Below are 18,534 nucleotides of genomic sequence, written 5' to 3'. Positions count from 1 at the left end.
ATGATTTGCAGTCCCTTGGAGTGCTTGTCTAGTTCCAGTTCCTTTGTTTTCTAGGGGTGAATACCCCTGGGGTTCCAACCCCAAGCATAAAAGATTTGCCAGGCACCCCCTCCTCTTGGTAGACCTAGTTTTTACCTCTTTAGGTAACAGCTAATAGCTCTGCTCAGCGCTCTTGGGCTATCTTCTGGGGTTAGTGGTCCTCCCAAGGAGGAAGTAGTCCCAAAGCCATGTGCCTCCGACTTTCCTTCTTTTCCAGATCTTGGCCCTGTGATTCTTTACTGCCTTTTTGCTCTCTGACACCTCCAATCAAACTTTTTAAAAAATATATTTTGAATAGCTGTTAAGTTATCCTTAGTTCAGAATTCAAGCCAAATTACCTAGTTCACCATGATCAGAAGTAGTAGTCCTGCAAAATTAACTGATTCTCCCCACTGTGACTTGGAAAAGGCTGCATTTGAATTTAGAATTCAGAAATGTTGGCCCAGCCCATTGAACACTGTTCAAAGGAGCTTAGTTTGGAGAGTAAGCTGTAGGCTCTGGTAACTGGACCTGGGGGTGGCCCTCAGCAGGTGACAGAGAGACAAAAATAGCCACAGAGAAAAACATATTACATATTTTCCCAATTTTAAAATGCTGGGATCCTAAAATGCTAATCCTACTTTATGTGTGAAAGAAAGCCCCTTTGTGGTCCCGTTCTCCTGTTTTTACGATGCTCCCTGAAGGCGATGGGGATTTTCATCCTGGCTTCACTGCGGAGCAAATGAAGCTCCGGAAAGCTATGTGGCAGATTCAACAAGGACTCACAAGTTGAAGCCTAGCCAGGCTTTGGATTCAGGTCCCCTGATCCTGGTGGCCCTGGAGGTTTCCTTCTGGGCACCCTGCCAGTGCCTATTCCCCAAGGGTGTGTGGGAGGGAGGCCCTGTCTCCAAGGAGATTTGATCCAAGTGTCCTTGCTGTCCCTGTGGCAGCAGGGATGACAGATGGGAGGCCCTGGGAATTCTGCCAGGTGCTCCAGCCTGGCCATCCCAGAGCACAGGCCCTGTGGGCCATGAGTGCCAGAACTGCCAGAGAAATGCCACGTGGGCCTGGCCGTCTGACGTCCCAGGTGGCTGGCCAGGGCAGTTTCAGCTGGCTCCAGTGTGCAAAGGAAGGGGCCAGCCCAGGCTACCTGAGGGGATAGAGAAAGAGAGTTAACGCGTACTGAGTTTCCGAGTATGAACCAGGAAGTGTGCTAAACACTTCACATGAACGAACTCAGATGCAGGCACTGTCATTGACCTATTTATGGCTGAGAAAACTGAGGCACGGAGACTGGGTATGAGCTGAGTAGAAGGGGCACAACTTAACCCAAGGCGTCAACTGATAGTGGCATTTCAGGCAGTATCTGAATTCTCTGGGGTCAGCTCGAGGCCCAGCCCCAGAGGATCATGGAGAGTGTCCCTCTTTTCCAACCTCCCAGAGTCAGTACCTCTCTACTTTTCTCGCCTGGAGATGTCTGCCCAGGCCCAAACTCCAGGGATTGAACTGGGAGGTTGGTGGCCAGCCCGGTCCACATAGCATGTGCTACTGGATTGAAGCCTCTTCCTCCTGGTGCCCAACCCTCCCTTGTGCTTCCTGAACGTGCCGCTCCTGGAGCAGCGAGCATTCGCACTTCCTCACCTTCCAAGTGCTGACCAAACACTGCTGTCCCCTGGAGGAAAGTGGGGCATGTGCAGAGAGGTGACCCACCCACCCAGCCCCGACCTCTGCCCACGAGTGATGCAGAATTTAGGTGACCCGAACCCTCACCACACTGAGGACACCCAAGAGTCTGATGTTGAGGTTAGACCAGGGAGATTTTGAGGTGAACTAAGTCCAGGGGTGAGGGTGGGATGCCCATCCTTCACTTCAAGCCAGAAGGGAGGGGGCTTCAGAGAGAGCTTCACGGTGTCCCCTGCAGTTTCAGAAATTGGGTGGACTGATGTCTCACCGCCAGCTGCACGCTCTAGAGAGCAGGAGACAGGCTGGCTGCTTTGCCAGCAGAGCCAAGGAGAGGGCTGCTGGCCTGGGTGACAGGTCGCACAAGGGGGTCAGCGTAGGCCCTCGGGCCAGGCCCCAGGTGACGAGGGGGTCAGTGTGGGTTCTCGGGCTGGGTCCCAGGAGGCTGCCTGAGGAGTGAACAGACCGCAGAGGCGGAAGGTGAGCTGCCGCAGGGAGCCCCCTGGGACCCGCATGAGACAGCCCAGTAAGGGGGTGGCCAGGCCCTGGGCCCCCCTGAAGGTGCCTGTAGGAAGAGAGATCTAAACCTCCCAGACCAGTTCCAGGCTGGCTCCTATTCCTGCCAGGTCGCCTCACCCGCCCTGCGGACCACAGACGCCACCCTACCTGAGTGAGACTGCTATGCGAGAAGTGACGGAGGAGCGGGCGGCTTTCTAGGGCTGCCCGGTTTCCATCCTGCCGCCAGAGGGTGGGCAACAGAAGAGATTTCAAGGATCAGTAGAAGACACAAATAAGGTGACGGTAGCTTTCCAATTCCACAGCTATGCTGGCTCAGCGTAATGGTGATGGCCTGAGTGCTGTGGCAACCCAGGGAAGGCTGTTTGGGGGCAGCATACATTTCTTGAGCTCCTGTGAGGAGGGGACTCCACATGTGTGGTCAGACTCGTCTCCACCCAGAGGGGCTTTCGTCACAGGCAGAGGCTCCTGGTGGGGTGAGGGCCCAAGCCCTGAAACTCTACTGCGGATCTCTCTCTCTCTCTCTGTCTCTCTCTGTCTCTCTCTCTCTCCCTGCATCACCCCCTTGACCAGGGGCCAGCAGAACCAGAGCCCAGAAAAAGGGCCCAGGTAAAAAGATAGACTGGGGACTCCATAGAAACAAGGTTTGGAGTGCCTGAGGATGAGGGCTTTGAACTTGGCCCTGGACTGGAGAGGATTGTGAGCAGCACTTGAGGAAGGTCCGGAAGACCCTAAGCCTCGTGGGTGGAGGTGGTGGGAGCCCCTTACGAAGGTGGGACTAGAGGGCCACCTGAAGATGCTCACCACTGCCACCTCTCGAATGTAACACAAGGAAGCAGCCTTCCTCCAGGCTTAGCACGATCCCTTCCTTTCTCCCTTCCAAACTCCCCCATCCTTGGGTTCCTCCTCCTACCGGCCAATGTGAGGAAAACCACAGCTGAAATCCATCAGGCTGAAGTGTTTGTAGCCCACAAGGTGAGGCTCTCTTGCAGCCTTTCTTAACCTTTTTTGGGTCTGATACACGGCCAAAGAATCTTTGGAAACTCCCAGACTCCCTGTGGGGGAAAATGTGCCGTTGCCCACAAGACCACACCTCAGCCCAGCTGAGGCCCAGGGGAGGAGCCCTGATCCCGGAGGCCCTCCAGCTCCCTTCCTTCCTGCCCTTTGTCATTCCTGCATTCCCCAAGGGCCCGCGGAGGGACCCAGCTGGAAGGGCCTGGGGCTCTGGAATAGTCCTCAGGGTATGGGGGGCTGGAGAGGGGAGGAAGGGGCACACATAGTCCAAATGAGTGTGGCACGAGGAGTCTGTCCTTGCCTCCTTGCTGGCAGCTGCAGTGGGAAGTCCCCAAGGCCCACCGGCATGGGGGCCTGGTGGGGGAGGGCAGTTGTCCTGTTATGTTGCTGCTCAAAGCTCCTTCCCTTGGAAGAAAGCATCCTCAGTAGTGGAAGTTCAGTGGGAGGCCCAGGTAGCAGGTGGGTGATTCTGCGGAGGGCGGTGCTGGCCTGGCTAGTGGGCCTCTCTGGTCCAGCCTCCTCGCGCCGTGCCACGGGAAATGCCAGGCCTATCCCGGATGACGCGGTGGGTGTTCCCTAGCTGCTGTGTGGAACATACGAGGTGGGGCGGGATCCACCTGGTCGCTTTGGGATGAGAGGGACAGGCTCGGTGTTCCGGTCTGTCCATTTCTAGCCTATGACCTTGGGCATACCCTTCAACTTTTCTGGGTCTCTCTTTCATCATCTGCAAAGTGAGATAATGACACTTTCCTCCCAAGGCCACTGTGAAGACCGAATGCTCAGGGAGTCCCTGCTTGCGGGAGCTTTCTCAGAATACAGGTGCAGCGCGCAGTGACTTGGCCCCAGAGAGCCTGACCCCCAACAGACAGCCTCTCACCCTCTTCCTGGGGCTCTTGGCATGCGGTCCGACCTGTCCAGCAGGATGGGCCCCCTGGGTTGTCTCCTGTGCTGGAAGCAGTCTTTCTTGCCTCAGTGGGTCAACAGCTCCAGACTATTTTCTTCTCCAGAGGATCTGAAAGTTGGAGCTAATTGGCTGGCTCAAAAAAAAAAAAAAAAAAGAAAAAAGAAAAAAAGAGAAGGGAGAGCAAGTGCTCCCATGCATGCTGCAAAGGAGGGGGGTGTCTCAGGCTCTGTTGCCATGGGAACCGCTGGCACAGGCTGGCTCCTCGGGGTGCAGAAAAGGGAAACTTGGCGGAGGTTTTGGGCACCTGGCTCCGGGGTGGTTTCCCCGGGCTGAGAGAGTGGCCAGGACTCTGCCCTCCTGAGGGGCAGGAAGAATCCCCCTCCCAAACTCAGGGACCCTCACCCTTTTCCTCCACTTCCACCACCCCCCAGCAGATCTGGCAAGGTCCCTCAGCCTCCCTAATGTGGTCCCAACCTCGGACCCAGCTGGGGACAGAGGCCAGGCCCTGGAGAGACTGGCTGCTTCTGCAGCATAAGGAGCTCGGAAGGGCTCCCCACTGCAAGGCCCCATGTGGGGTAACAGGGAGGCAGTAGAGGGTGGGGGGGACACATGAAAGAGCTGGAAGGACCCCTGGGTGTGACCCACATAATGTGGTCATGGTGGCTGTCACCCTTTCCAGCGATGAGCCCCCATCAGTGAGGCCATTTCCGATCCAGAGACCCAGAATGATGTCCCTAGAAAGGATGGCCCAGCACCCAGGGTGGCCGGAAGATGTCTGCAGGGGGCACCAGGTGGACCCCAGGCCTCCGTGGGGCCAGATCCCTCTTTGCAGCCCATCTACACTAAGATGACCTGAGGTTGTCTGTGCACGGGGGCAGCAAGGAGGGGAGGGGCTGGCCTGTTCTGGAACTGCCTCAGGGGAGGTTCTCCAGGCTCCCTGCCCAACACCCCGCTGGTGCGCTGGTGCCTTGCCGGAGCTCTCCTTCCCCACCCCCAGCAGAGGCTCTCTGCACCCACCACTCCACCCTCCTGTGACCAAGGTAGGGGAGCAGAGGGTGTGTGCCTTAGAGAAAGAGATAGACAGCGGGGGAGGCAGAGAGAGAGATGACAGCCCCGCAACAGAAGCAGGAGGGAGAGCCAAGAGCCGGGCGAAGGGGCTTCCGCAGGCTCAGAGGGAAGGATTAGGAACCATTTATACCCAGAGTGGGACAGAGAGCCTGGGAGGGGGACTGAGAATCTATCCGAGAGGGGTGGGGAGGGAGAGAGGGGGAGGGAGGGAAAGAGAGGGAGAGGGGTTGAGAGAGGCAGGAGGCAGAGCAGAAGGGGTGGAGCGGGGAGAAGCAGGCGGGGAGGGCGGGGTGGGCAGGGGGCGGGCGAGGAGCCGCCGTTGCAATTACGTCTGGGTCCGAGCAAACATGAGGCAGCTGCCAGCCGGCCCGGCAGTCCTGTTCTCAGCTGCGAAGAGGGGAGGCCGGCAACAGTTTCCTTCAGCGCCCAGGATGCAGCGGGCCAAGGTAGGCGCCGGAGGGGCTGGGGGCTGGCCCAGGGGTGGGGAGCCAGGGCTTCTGAGGGTGGCCCTGGACCAGGGGGGCCTTGCTGTGCTTCCTCCTTTGACCTCAAGCCCTGTTGTCCCCTGTAGGGTCACTTTTGAAAAAGTAAGTGCTGGGGTGTCCTGTCTGGGAGGCTAGACTTCTGGGTCCCCCTGTGGACTGGAGAGGCTTTAGGTGTGTGTGCGATAGAAGTTGGACAAAGGAAGAGCTTGGGGTCAGACATGTAGCCGGTCCTGCTCAGTTAGGTCCCTGGGGCAAGTGCCTGGGGGGCCGCTGAGCCTGAGCCCACAGCCCTTAGAGGTGGGGGAAGGCTGAGTGCTGGCAGCGGGGTGTCGGGCTTGAAGCGGGGGCAATGCGTGCATGTTTTAATTATTCAAGTAATTAATGAATGCCACTTCCCAAAGGGCTATGAGCCCCCTAACAAGGACACGTGCTCATAGTCCCCACTCCGTGTGGCTGCTGGGAGGTTGGAAGAGAGCAGGCAAGGAAAATGCCCAGGATAGAGTTCAAGGACTAGTGGCAGAGTGTTGGGAGGCTGAAGAATAAGTGAAGAAGAACGAGGGAAAGGAAAACAAGCTGAATCTCAGAATACTGTTCACACTCAGAAAAAAATCTGTCCCGATGCCTTGCAGGCTTCTCACATGTTTGGGACAGTCTTGCTTGGGAAGGAGGAAGAAGCGTCAGGCTTAGATCTGGCTGCTCTTAACAGAGCGCCCCGACTAACAGCGGTTTGAGCAGGGTTGGTCACATTTCTCTCTCAGCCTCAAGTCTGGAGGGAGGCAGTAGAGGGCTGGCATGGAGGCCCCACGGTCAGCAGGGACTCAGGCCTCATCTGTCTCACTGGCTTCCATTCTTGAGGTTACCTTAAAGTCCAACATGGCTGCTGGAGCTCCGGCCAGCACGTGTAGGCAGCAGGAAGTAGAGCGAAGGACAGGCAAAATGATGCAAATAAAATCAGAGTCTTGTGAGCAAGGAACGATAGACATTGGGCTGGCATCGGAGTCTCCCTCGACCTTCACCCCGCCTCTCCCACCCCCAGAGCTGGATTCCTGCCCCTCTTTCACCCATGAGAACTAGCAGCCTAGAGTTCCAGGCCACACTTCCCCAGAGCCTGGGCCACCCCTGCCCTCTCTGATCCAGCTCCCAGGGGCGCCAAGAAGATCAGCAGAAGTGATGACATGAAACCCTTCGAGCACAGCAACAGGGCACCGTGAAAGATGCTTTCTCACCTGTCTTCTCGGGTCCCCCCAGCAGCCTCCAGGGCAGAAGCAGAGAAACTTAGTGCCTTGTCACCGGCATACACGCTATGCACTCACTGCGCGCACACAGCACAGCCAACACAGGTCCTGTGCAGGCACGGGCGTCAGCCTCAGCGCGCACTGCACAAGCGTGCCCTGTGACTGTGCCCATGGCTGACTTGTGCTGCACACACGACCAGCACGCACACAGAGGCAGGGGTTTCTCCACTCAGGCTGCACATGGGTGCACACAGCCCGCTCCATCCACCAAACAGGAGGCAGTCCTTCTTCCTTTCCTCTGCTGGAGGTCACTCCCTTCCCCGGCCTGGTGAGCGACTCCAGCAGGCTCCCAGGCCCCAGAGGATCTCACTGAGCCTTATGCCTTCCAGTGGCCTTCCTGACCTGGCCAGAGACTGGAGTGGGTCCCACACCTTCTGGTGCTGGGCCAGGCAGGGACAGAGGTCCTAAGGGAAGCCACCACTGGATCCCTCACCAAGGTCAGCAGGGGGACTGCGAAAAATAATCTTCCTCTCTCGTGGCAGCAGGACTGCAATGGCTGCCCCCAATAACATGCCGTGGGTGTTCAATCCCTTAGTCTCTCCATGCACTACCCCGTCCTTTGTGGATCCTTGTGATGCCCTGGGAGGACAGACACTGCCCCTTCCCCTTCTGCAGACACTGAGGCTCAGAGAGGGGAGCAGCCTGTGAGCTCTTAGGGGAAATAAACCAACAGGACCACAGGGTCTCCCAGGGCAGGTGCGAGCTGTCGTCCTGGGTCTTCAGGGAGTGGTGTCTTCGTGGCCCGGCACACGCACTGGGAATAGCTATCTGTCCAGCTTCCAACCTTCTTGCAGGCCACTTATGGGAGGTGGGCCCGAATTTGCTCGCCCATTTTCTTTTCTTTTCTTTTTTTTTTTAATGTATGTATTTTTTTAAAATTTTTTTTTTCTAGGAGAGAGAGAGACAGCGTGAGCAGGGGAGGGTCAGAGAGAGAGGGAGTCACAGACTCCGAAACAGGCTCCAGGCTCTGAGCTGGCAGTCAGCACAGAGCCCGACACGGGGCTCGAACCCGCTAACCGCGAGATCATGACCTAAGTGAAAGTCGGAGGCTTAACCGACTAAGCCACCCAGGCGCCCCTGCTCGCCCATTTTCAAAGATAGAGATCAAAGCCCCGAATTGAGATAGGGAGTGACGTAGCTCTGACGTTGCTCAGGTGGAGTCTGAGAGAAGGGCGGGGCTGAGGGGAGTATCGCTGAGGTGGCGGCCTCTCCCTGCCTGGCCTCTCAACAGGACCTGCACCCACAGCATCTCCCTGGACCCCTGTGCAGCCCGCGACGTAGTTCTTGGTATCGTACCCACTTATAGATGAGGAAACTGAGGCCTGTCCTAGATTGCAAGCTAAAACGTGTTATAGCTGGAATTTGAACCCTGCGCCATCTTTCTCCAAAGCCCAGTTCCCAAGGGCTTGGTGGGAGGGCAGGGGATGTCCTGGGAGAAGAGCACAAAGGGGGAGTGGCTCCTTGTAACCGGGAAGCTGGGGGAGTGTCCCATCCCAGCTGGGGGCTGGCTCCATGGATTTGTGGCCCGTTGTTCCTTCTGAAAACTTCAGTGAGCACACAAGCCAGACCCCACCCTTGGCCATGTCCCCTGGTTTAGCCATGTGACCTTGAGCCACAGGTCCCTTTCCGGGCTGCAGATCCAGAACTGCAAAGGCAAGGATCCCAATCTTCTGAATTCAGGATCCCTTTTCTTATCAAAATCTTCCACAGGAGTGGGAGGCACTCAGCTGATTCAGGCTGGCTTGGGGCCCATCTGCTCTCCCTACCCGACTCCAAGGCATCCCTGGTGACGCCCAGGAGCAGCTGTGGAGCCCTGAATGTGGCCTCTGTGAGGGAGAAGGGCAACCTTGGTTTCCAAGGCAAAGAAAGAAGAGAGAGAACTTGGCAAGTCCTCCTTAGCTAGTCCTCCAGACAAAGGGCAGGAAGGCAACTGGACAGGGCGGAGGCCGTAGTGGGGGGCAAGTCACTGTGTACCGTGCCCCCATCCCGCTCCCTGTCCCCAGCCGACTGATGTTTCCCTTGAACAGGTGCATCTGTCAGCTGTGATCAGCCCACATCCTAGAATGCCACAAAGCAGCCACGTGACAGGGAGAGCACCAAGGGGGCTTGCAGGTGCCGGAGTCGGAGAGGGGGAGCTGAGCTTTGGCAGGACAGCCGAGAGGAGGCCAGTCCCACCTCCCAGGTGGCCCAGCCTCTCATCTCTGGTCTCCTGCCTCAGGTCTCTGCCCAGCAGCCCCCCTACCCCATAGGCTTGGGCCTGTGTGGTGCTCAGCTAGGGAAAGCAGCCACTGGTCTTCAGTGGCCTCATCTCCAGCTCCGCCCGCCCTTCCCCTCCTCCAGCACATGCCTCCAGGGCAAGCAAGGGGTAAACCAATGCTACCCCTGTGCCCAGCCCACCCTAACTCTGTTTTAAGATCCTCTCTCAATATGGGCACTCTGAGCAGTGACCCTCAGGTTCTGTCCCCAACTCCACCCCGTTGACCCTGTGAGCTTGGGCAGGGTCCATCCTCTCTCTGAGGTTGTCTCCCCATTTGGGCCTTAGATACACTCACTGTGCCGGGACCTCCCCTGAGGTCAGTACCTTGTGCTGACCAGTGGGGGCTGGGAGTAGAGGTGGCGGACATTAGCAAAGTGCCAGGAGGCGGATCTCACGCACCATCCCATATGTACACACGTATGCCCGCTGGCTTGCTGCAGAACGGAGCTCCATCTCCACTATTTGGTATTCGAAGGGCCCTGGCCACGAGAGGATGGTGGCCTGGGGAGATAACGTGTCTGCACCTTGTCAGCTGTTAACCTGGCTCTGCGTCAGGAAGATCTGGGCTCACACCCAGCCCCTTCGTCACTAGCTGTGTGTCCTTGGACAAGTTGGTTAGCTCCTCTGTGCCATGGTCTCCTCATCTTCCTGGGGGAAATATCATCCACCTCCTAGAGAAGTGAGATCCAACACCAGCCTGTTTAGCACAGGCCGGGAATATAGCAAGAGCTCCATAAGTGGTTGGAGTGTCAATGCTACTATTTTCTGATTACTGAGTAGAGGCTGGGGAGGGCGCTCCAGCAGGAGAATGCTGTCAGAATGAAGTTCACCCCTGGGTTAATGAGACACCCTCATTGCCTACACAGCAAGGGCCAGGTGGGGAGCTTGTGTCTTAGCCCAGGTGGCAGCCATCAGAGGAAGGGCAGGGACGACCCAGCCCTCTCCTCCCCTCCCCTGCCACAGTCCTCTGTGCATGTGCAAGTGTTGGCAGGGACTCAGGATAGTCTCAGCTCCCCACTCAGAATCTAGCTGCCTGGCCTGCATCTGTAGGTACCCAGGGGTGGGTGGAGAATTGAGGCTCCCCAAAGCCTCCCCACCCCAAATCCCCGGGGCCCGCACGACACGACGCCCACCGCCATTTCCTGCCATCTGTCCCAAGTGATGGAAATAGAGCAAGCAAGCAATGAAGAGTGGTTGCTCAGTGAGCCGCCTGCGCTGCTGTCCCCAGGACAAAGTTAGGGGCGGGGGGCAAGCAGCCCCATATCTGAGCAGCTCTGTGTATCCCTGGCTGGCCCAGACTCCAGCCCTGAGGCAGCCTTCCTAGGAGGGAGGGGGGGGAGGAAGACTGAGAACCTGAGAGTCCTTCCTCCCAACAGACAAGGTCTAGAACTTCCAATTTGGTGGGATGAGCCCTCTTAGCCACACTTTCAGATCTACTGAGGAGCTTTATAAAAATAGAGCAGCCCAGGGGCGCCTGGATGGCTCGGTTGGTTAAGCTGAAGCATCGGATTCTAGGTTTCAGCTCACTCACGATCTCACCGTTTGTGGGTTTGAGCCCCACATCAGGCTCTGTGCTGAGAGCACAGAACCTGCTTGGGATCTTCTACTGCTCCCTCTCTCTCTCTCTCTCTGCCCCTCCCCCACTGGCACGGTCTCTCTCAAAATAAATAAACTTAAAATAAAATAAAATAGAGCAGGTCAGGTGCCACTGAATCAAATAATGCAGCCCCCAGGCAACCAGATGTGGGGGAAGCTGCTAGGTGATTCTGATGGCCAGCAGCTGGGCAGAGCCAAGTTGGATCTCCTGGACGTCACTGGGCCATCGCTTGGCCCTGCCCCTTGCTCTGGGCAGCAGACCTTATTCAGCATCAGAAGGATGAAGAATATCGATAATTGAGCTCCTGCCAGGGCTTTGTGTATGTCATCTCATTTAACCTTCCCCAAGGTCCTATAAAGGCACATTATTATCCCTATTTTACTGACGAGGAAACTGAGGCCCAGCATGGTCAAGTCCTTTGTCCAGGGTTGCCCAGCCAGGAGGTGAGGACCTGGGATTCAAGTCCCTGTCTGGCTGACTGCAGACCTCTTCCCACTGTACTTGGTGGACTGAAATGACGTGAACCTCCCTGAAATCCCCCTCCCTAGCTAAGTGTGCCTTCTAAGCCAGCAGCCGGTGCGCCCTGGTGCTCCTTATGCAACCATTCATGTTATTTCTCATCCATAAATGTCTGCAAATATTTGGGAGAAATCGGCTCTGCCTTTTGTCTGTGCATTTACTTGTAGGGCATTACCTGTGAGGAAGGGAGCCTGAATGTTTTCACTCGGGTTTGCCAGGACCCTCCAGGGCCTCCAGTCATGCAGCCCCCACCCCCAACGTGCTGCCACATGCCCACGGGTAACCTCTGCCACGCCGCCTCTGGGCTTCACTTTGGGGGTGCTCTGGAGCCTAGCTGACAAGAACCAGAGACAGAAGTAGCTGCTCTAAGGTCTCACCTCGGTGCACCCCTAGGGGCTTAACCGATGGGCCGTCCCCCCCCCCAACACTGTGCCCACTGTGTGGGGGGCAGTGAGCAGGGCAGCTGCCCACAGGGAGTGGGCAGTCACAGGTGGGATGTGCCAGCCCAGGTCCTCATAGTTTGTTTACAATGATCTGGCCCCTCTCTGTGGTGCAGTGAAAACTCTCAGATGATGGTGTTCCGAGTGGAGAGTCCAGACGTCCCTCTGGGGCAGCTGGAAGGCATGAGGGTCGGTCTGCCTTTTTGTCTCCGTGGTGACAGGTGTCATAGTTACTGAGGACTCACCTGGCCTCTCCCCCTCCCCGCCCATCCACATCTACAGCAGATCCTAAATACCCACTAATATCCCCATCACCCATTCCACTGCCTGGGCCTGGCTCAGCACCCCCTCTTCTTCCCCTGGACTTGGGCAGCCCCCCAAGTTGACCTCCTCCTTTATTATCCCTCAGCCTTCCTCCATACTCCACTGGGCTACCTCTCTGAAACAAGTCTGACCGACCCTAGCTGGGACTTGAGAAGGACACAGGAGTTAGGGTCACAGTAGGCACTGGCAGGAGGAGGCTATCCCAAAGCAGGTCTGAGAACCATCTAGAATGTGCTAGACAAGAGAAATGTAGTGTGAGCCACAGGTGTCATGTTAAATGTTCAGGTTGGCACATTAAAGAAAGCTTTTTTTTTAAAGTATAATTATTTTTAATAATATATTTTATTTAACCCAGTGTAAATATTATCATTTCTATATATAATTAATATAAAATTATTATTTTAAAATGGAGAGAGAGAGAGAGAGTGTGTGTGTGTGTGTGCACGCACATGCCACAGAGAAGGGGCGGAGAGAGAGAATCACAACCAAACTGTGCACTGTCAGAGCAGAGCCGGATGCAAGGCTCAAACCCATGAACCGTGAGATCATGACCTGAGCAGAAATCAAGAGCTGGACGCTTAACTGACTGAGCCACCCAGGCGTCCCTATTTTACATCTTCTAAGTTAGGCTTTGAATCCAGTGTGTATTTGCACTGATGGCATATGTCAGTTTGCACTGGCCATATTTCAAGTTCTCAATAGTCACATGCAAGCTGGTGGGCACTTACTGGGACAGCTCAGCCTGGCTTCATTGAGCAGGGCCCTCAGTCTCTAAGTTTCCTAGCTGTTGATACTCTGCTTTCACTGACTTTACCTTATCTTCCACAATCTGTTATTGTTTTTCATTTTTTCTTTAAATTAACTCACATTTTCAATTCTAATAAACTCGTCATGAGGGGACTTTTCATTTACTTAAGAATTTTTTTAATGTTTATTTTTGACAAAGAGAGAGACAGAGACAGCATGAGGTGGGGAGGTACAGAGAGAGGGGGAGACACAGAATCCAAAGCAGGCTCCAGGCTCTGAGCTGTGAGCACAGAGTCTGATGCGGAGCTTGAAGCCATGAACTGCAAGGTCATGACCTGAGCTGAATTCAGATGCTCAACCAACTGAGCCATCCAGGCTCCCCTTAAGGGGAATCTTTAAAAATCATTATTGTAAATGCAAAGAGGGTAGCTGTTGACGGAGTAGAAGGTGACCATAACAATGATGTGAAAATGAAACAACAGTATTAAATTCCACTCTCTGCCCCCACCAATCCCCTCAGCCTGCTGAGACTCTCGGCTGCAGCCACACCCCATCCCTATAAAAGAGGAGGTAGAGGTAGAGGGGCGGTCTGGACACCCAGAGTCGAATCATCTCCCAAACCAGATGGAAGCATCTCCCAGGTGCCCAGTGGCACAGACCCACCCCCTGGAACCCATGACCTCCAGCCAGAGCCACCAGGATACCCCTGGCGTTGAACCATTAGGTTGACTCCTCATTGACCTTGAGTGAAAGAGCACACCCCCCGCAGGGAACCAGGCAAGCTTGGTAAGAGGGTGTGAGAAAGAGCCTGTTATGGGACTTGGGCTTCAGGGGGGTGATTTGGAGGAGGGTCTAAGGAACCTCACTAGGTTGCTGTGAGCATCAAATAAGTGTCTCTACCCAAACCCAGTGCCTGGCCCAGAGCAGGCATGTGGCCAGCTTGATGTCCTTTCTGTCCCTCCCTTGCTCTTCACAGACTTGGACTTGGAGGTGGGCTAAGACCTGCCCCTGACCCATCTGGCTGGACAGGAGCTGTGAGTCTCAGCGAAGGGTGTCAGGGAACAGCCCTGCCCACCTGTGGCCTCTGCCCTTGAGGGACCCTGCAGGCTTCAGATTAGGTAGAGGTCCCCAGGGCCATTCCCGGGATGTGGTCCGTAACACCCACATGTGCCACTGGGGACTCTGTGTGACCTCGGGGCCCAGATCTTCTGGCTTCATTGGTCCCTGTCTCCCCACCCTGGCCACCCCTTGAGGCCCATGGAGGATGGAGGGATGGCTCTGTCCTGTGTTGAAATGATGCCAGGATCAAGCAGGAGTGGGAAGAGAGAAATTCTCATGTGAATTATGAGGAGCATCAGGGGACTTTTACCCAGTCTTTTGTGAATATTTCTTGAGCTTTTGGTGTATGTGTATGTAAATATATATATTTAAACATGTATAAATATTTATATTTAATACTCTTTAAAAATTTTTTTAATGTTTATTTGTGAGAGAGACAGAACACAAGCAGGGGAAGAGCAGAGAGACAGGGAGACACAGAATCTGAAGCAGACTCCAGGCTCTGAGCTGTCAGCACAGTGCCCGACGTGGGGCTCAAACTCACGAACTGAGATCATGACCCGAGCTAGTCAGAAGCCCAACCGACTGAGCCACCCAGGCGCCCCTTTAATACTGTTTTTTTTGTGAGTGTGACAGTATTTTTCAACTGAAACTTTACTGAGATCATGAAGAATCACGTGTGGTTGTGAGAAATAATGTGGAGAGGCCCTGGGTAGAAGGTGCAGGTGGAGGAGCCAGCAGTGCAAAGGTGGTGTGCGAACTTGTCCCGTATGTGTAAAGAGCGCAGAGCAGGGTGAGGCTGGCGGTGGGCAGATGAGACAGGCTGTCCAGGGGCAGACAGGACTCAACTGAGTAGGGCTTTGGAGGCAGGACCAAGGCACTGGGGTTTTATGTGGAATGCAGTGGAAGCCACGGGGGGTGGGGGTGGGGGTCTTTAGCAGGGATGGGAGGGGATTGAATTTGTGTTGGAGTTTCCTCACTGACTCAGCTCTCCTCAATTCTGTCACCTCTTAGAACAGTGGCAGCTTGGGGCTAAGAGTGTTAATATGTCACCTCTCAGGGCTCCCTCCCTTCATGCCTGAGAGCTGCCAAATTCCAGAGTGGCCATTAACTTTCCTGACAGCCCAGTCAGACCCTCTCCCAGACCGGTGTCAAAGATTCATGAGGATGGCCTGTGGTCACTCGGGTCATTTGTCCCTCCTCCTGCCCTCCCCCAAGGTCTGACGGGCCAAGTCCGCGGCCTGTGGCCGGACCCTCTCTCAGTCACTGTGGGCCCCTCCTCTCGTCCTTGTGAAGACCCCTCAGCCACTTCACAGAGGGAGGCCGTCATAGGGCTCCTGCCCTCCTAGGCAGGGCTCAGGGCACAGCCTCAGGCACAGGGCTCCTGTCACTCTTCTCCCCAACTCTCTGCAGCAGAGAGAACACACACTCTGGGGCTCCTCAGCCCGGGAGGGCATCAGGACATTCATGGTACTCTGATGGTTAGGCGGCTTGGGACCCCCTCCCCAGCTTCCAAGGCCTCTCCAGGCCCAGCCCCAGGAAGCCTAAGCAGTACAGCCTGTGGCCAGTACCACCTGAAGTTTGGAACCAAGGCACCACAAGGACAGAGTGACCCTGGCATGCCCCCAGACTTCTGCTGGACTTAGTTTCTTCATCTTTATTTTTGTTTAAAAAAAAAATGTTTATTTTTGAGGAGAGAGAGAGAGAGGGCATGCAAGCAGGGGAGGCAGAGAGAGGGGGAAACAGAGGATCCAAGCAGGCTCTGTGCTGACAGCATAGAGCCCAATGAGGGTCTCGAACCCACAAACCATGAGATCATGACCTGAACCAAAGTCAGACGCTGAACTGACAGAGCCACCCAGGTGCCCCAGTTTCCTCGTTTTTAAATTTTTGTTTTTACATTTATTTATTTTTTTGAGAGACAGAGAGAGAAATGACAAGGTGGAGAGAGAGAATGAGACACAGAATCTGAAGCAGGCTCCAGGCTCCAAGCTGTCAGCACAGAGCCCGACATGGGGCTCGAACCCACAAACCATGAGATCATGCCCTGAGCCGAAGTCAGACGCTTAACCGACTGAGTCATCCAGGTGCCCCATCTTCGTCTTTAAAATAAGAGTGCAAGACATTGAGGCCCAGAATGAAATGCACAAAAGGAGGTCGCAGCCCTCCTGTGGCCCTCCCAGCCTTCCCTGCAGGACAGAACCCTGGGCCCCCAGCTGCGTCTCCCCTACATTAGTTAAGGCCTAGGCTGCAGGACAGAATCCCCACCACCAGCAGAGGGCTCCCCGAGGACGACCCCTGCCGGCCAGCACCAGCACAGTCCTGAGATAGAAGGGGTCCCAGCAGGTAGCTTCTGGTCCCAACAGAGGCTCTGACACCCTCACTGTGGTTTTTCCTCCTGACATTCTCCACTGACCCCAGCTGTGAAGTCTACAGCAAAGAATTCATGAAGTAACCAAGCACCAGCTGCTAATCTCTCCGCCCCCCGCCCCCCCGCCCCCCCGACTGAAATAAAGACTTTATTCATTAAGGCCATTTCTCTCCTGAATAAGATCATGAATAATGGAGAGGATGCCTCTCTGACACAGCCTGGGCAGGACCTGTGTGTACTTGAACGTGTGCATGTACATGTGTGCTTGTGCATACACGCGGCCTTCTGCGGCATCGCGGGCACCTGGAGACTGCTCGGCACCCCTGTCACGCCCTCTTTCTGCCCCGCCAGGATGTGTGCTCACCCTTGCTGTGGCTCTGGGCACCACAGACCCCCTCAGTGCCAGGGCAAGTCTTGGACAAGGGAAGGAATGTGGGGGGGGCGTTGCTGAGCGTGGGTGGTCGGGAGGTGGCTTGGAGCGTGAAGACAGACAGGGTGCTCACAACTGGAAAGGTTCTGGAAATGAGGATAAGGGGTGTGGACATCACCCTGTCTAGGTGGCCACTTCACCAAAAGGAGGCAAACTGTCCAGCCCTAAATACGAACAGGCTTCATGGAGCCACGAGCCAACCCAGTGCTGGAGGGTTCTGCTTAACTGAAGCCTGCACAAACTCCACAGTTTAGGGGATATCTGTGGGGACTTTCTTCTACCTCTTGTTCAGGAAAGCCCCTGCCGAGGACACCAGAGACGCTTAAAGTCCTGATGTTTGCTTTCCTGGCTCCTCTTGCAGCCAGAGATTAGGCACCTGACCTGGGCTGGACAGTCAGATTTCTCTACTCTTGACCTTGAACTGGTGACTCGGCTGAGAAAGCCCCATAGCAGCCTCTAGGCCCTAGGGGCAGCGGCACCAAGGCCAGTGAGGGTCCCAGGCCCAGTGCCCCTAGGCCAGCAGGGCCAGCAACAGAGGCCTGTGTGCTCAGCAGTAGCAGATGTGCTCTGGCTGGCCTTGTCCGGGGGGACTGTGGCTGAGGTCTGGCTGTCCCTTTGCTTGCTCTTTGCTCTCTGGTTTGTCTTCCGAGCCTGGCTCTCTGTCCTTTCTGGGAGGACTGTGGCTGGCCTGGGACACCCCCCCACGCCCCCGCCACCGCTGATTCCTTTCTAGTTATCATCAGCCTGGGTCCGTCTCTGCTTTTTACACCTGAGAATTGACTGATGCAGGGGCTGTTCGCCGCCCTGTGTCTGCATAACTTCCTGAATTGCACATTGTTTATTTGGGGAGCCACATACGTTTCAGGACTGTCCAAAGGTAACGCGCATGAAATTCCATGACCCTGGAAGGATATCACCAACTTACCACCCCCGTGGCCATTGTCCTGGCCACCTGCTCGGAACTAGTGCCCACACGGGGGCGTTTCCTCCCATGGCTGGCACTCAGGCCACGCGTCACGGGCAGAGTGAACCTGGGAGCTACCCTTGGAGTGGCCCATTGGGCCAGGCCGCACCCGTGGCATAGCCATCCCAAGCAGGAAGGTGTCTCACAAAGGCAGCAAACTAGATGTCCGGAGGGGATACTGTGGCCACTGTCCCTTGCCACACACGACCCTCCCCTGGGTCTGGTCCACGAGAGGCTGCCCTGCTGCCAGCACGGGTGCGGGGGACAGGGGGCAGTTTGGAGCCAGCATGACAGTACTCCACATATTGTTGTAGGGAAACGAGCCTCCACTGGGACCCCAGGCTGCCCTTTCCCGAGCCACACTGACTGGAGCCCACTTCCAGCACCCCGCTAACAGCTCCCCGCTCCAGGATTCCTCCAGTCTTGCTCGAGTTGCTTCTTTCGACTGTTGCACAGCTTGGAGTAGGGGGCTCCATCGATGTGGCCCCTCGTGGGGAGATCGCATGGCTCCCCCTTTAGCCTCTGCTTGCCTCAAGGTGAAGCAGACTGGGGGCCCTGTAGCCAAGCGAGGAAGCCTAGCTTTGCTGTGTGACCCTGTATGGATCCACTCCCGTCTCTGGGCTTTAGTCCAGTGAGGGGTTTGGACTGTGGTCTCTGGCAACCAGGCCTGTGCCAGGATTGGGGGCCTGATGAGCCAGCGTGGACCCTCACCTCTCTCCTTCTGGGGGCCCCACCATATGCCAGGCCAGGGCACAGGGTGGGGAACCCCCAGCTCTGCCCTCGTCCAGGATTCCTTCAGCAACTTGTCATGGCACAGTCATGTTATGGAGCTAGAACACAAGGATG

General features: G+C 55.8%; 1 protein-coding gene across 1 annotated transcript in view; it reads left to right on the top strand.

The window, feature by feature from the left end:
• Positions 1–5,518: 5,518 nt before the first annotated feature.
• The window catches only part of KCNIP3 (potassium voltage-gated channel interacting protein 3), an 86,073-nt gene continuing 73,057 nt past the window's right edge, over positions 5,519–18,534 (top strand). Inside the window, exon 1 of the mRNA XM_039231741.1 lies at positions 5,519–5,646. Within this exon, the coding sequence (XP_039087672.1) occupies positions 5,548–5,646 (99 nt within the window). The 5' untranslated portion in view covers positions 5,519–5,547. The remainder of the gene's footprint in view (positions 5,647–18,534) is intronic.

Source organism: Hyaena hyaena, unplaced genomic scaffold (assembly GCF_003009895.1).
Source record: "Hyaena hyaena isolate Hyena2069 unplaced genomic scaffold, ASM300989v1 scaffold_57, whole genome shotgun sequence".
In the NCBI taxonomy this organism is placed as follows: Eukaryota; Metazoa; Chordata; class Mammalia; order Carnivora; family Hyaenidae; genus Hyaena; species Hyaena hyaena.
This window is presented reverse-complemented; position numbering and strand designations above follow the sequence as displayed.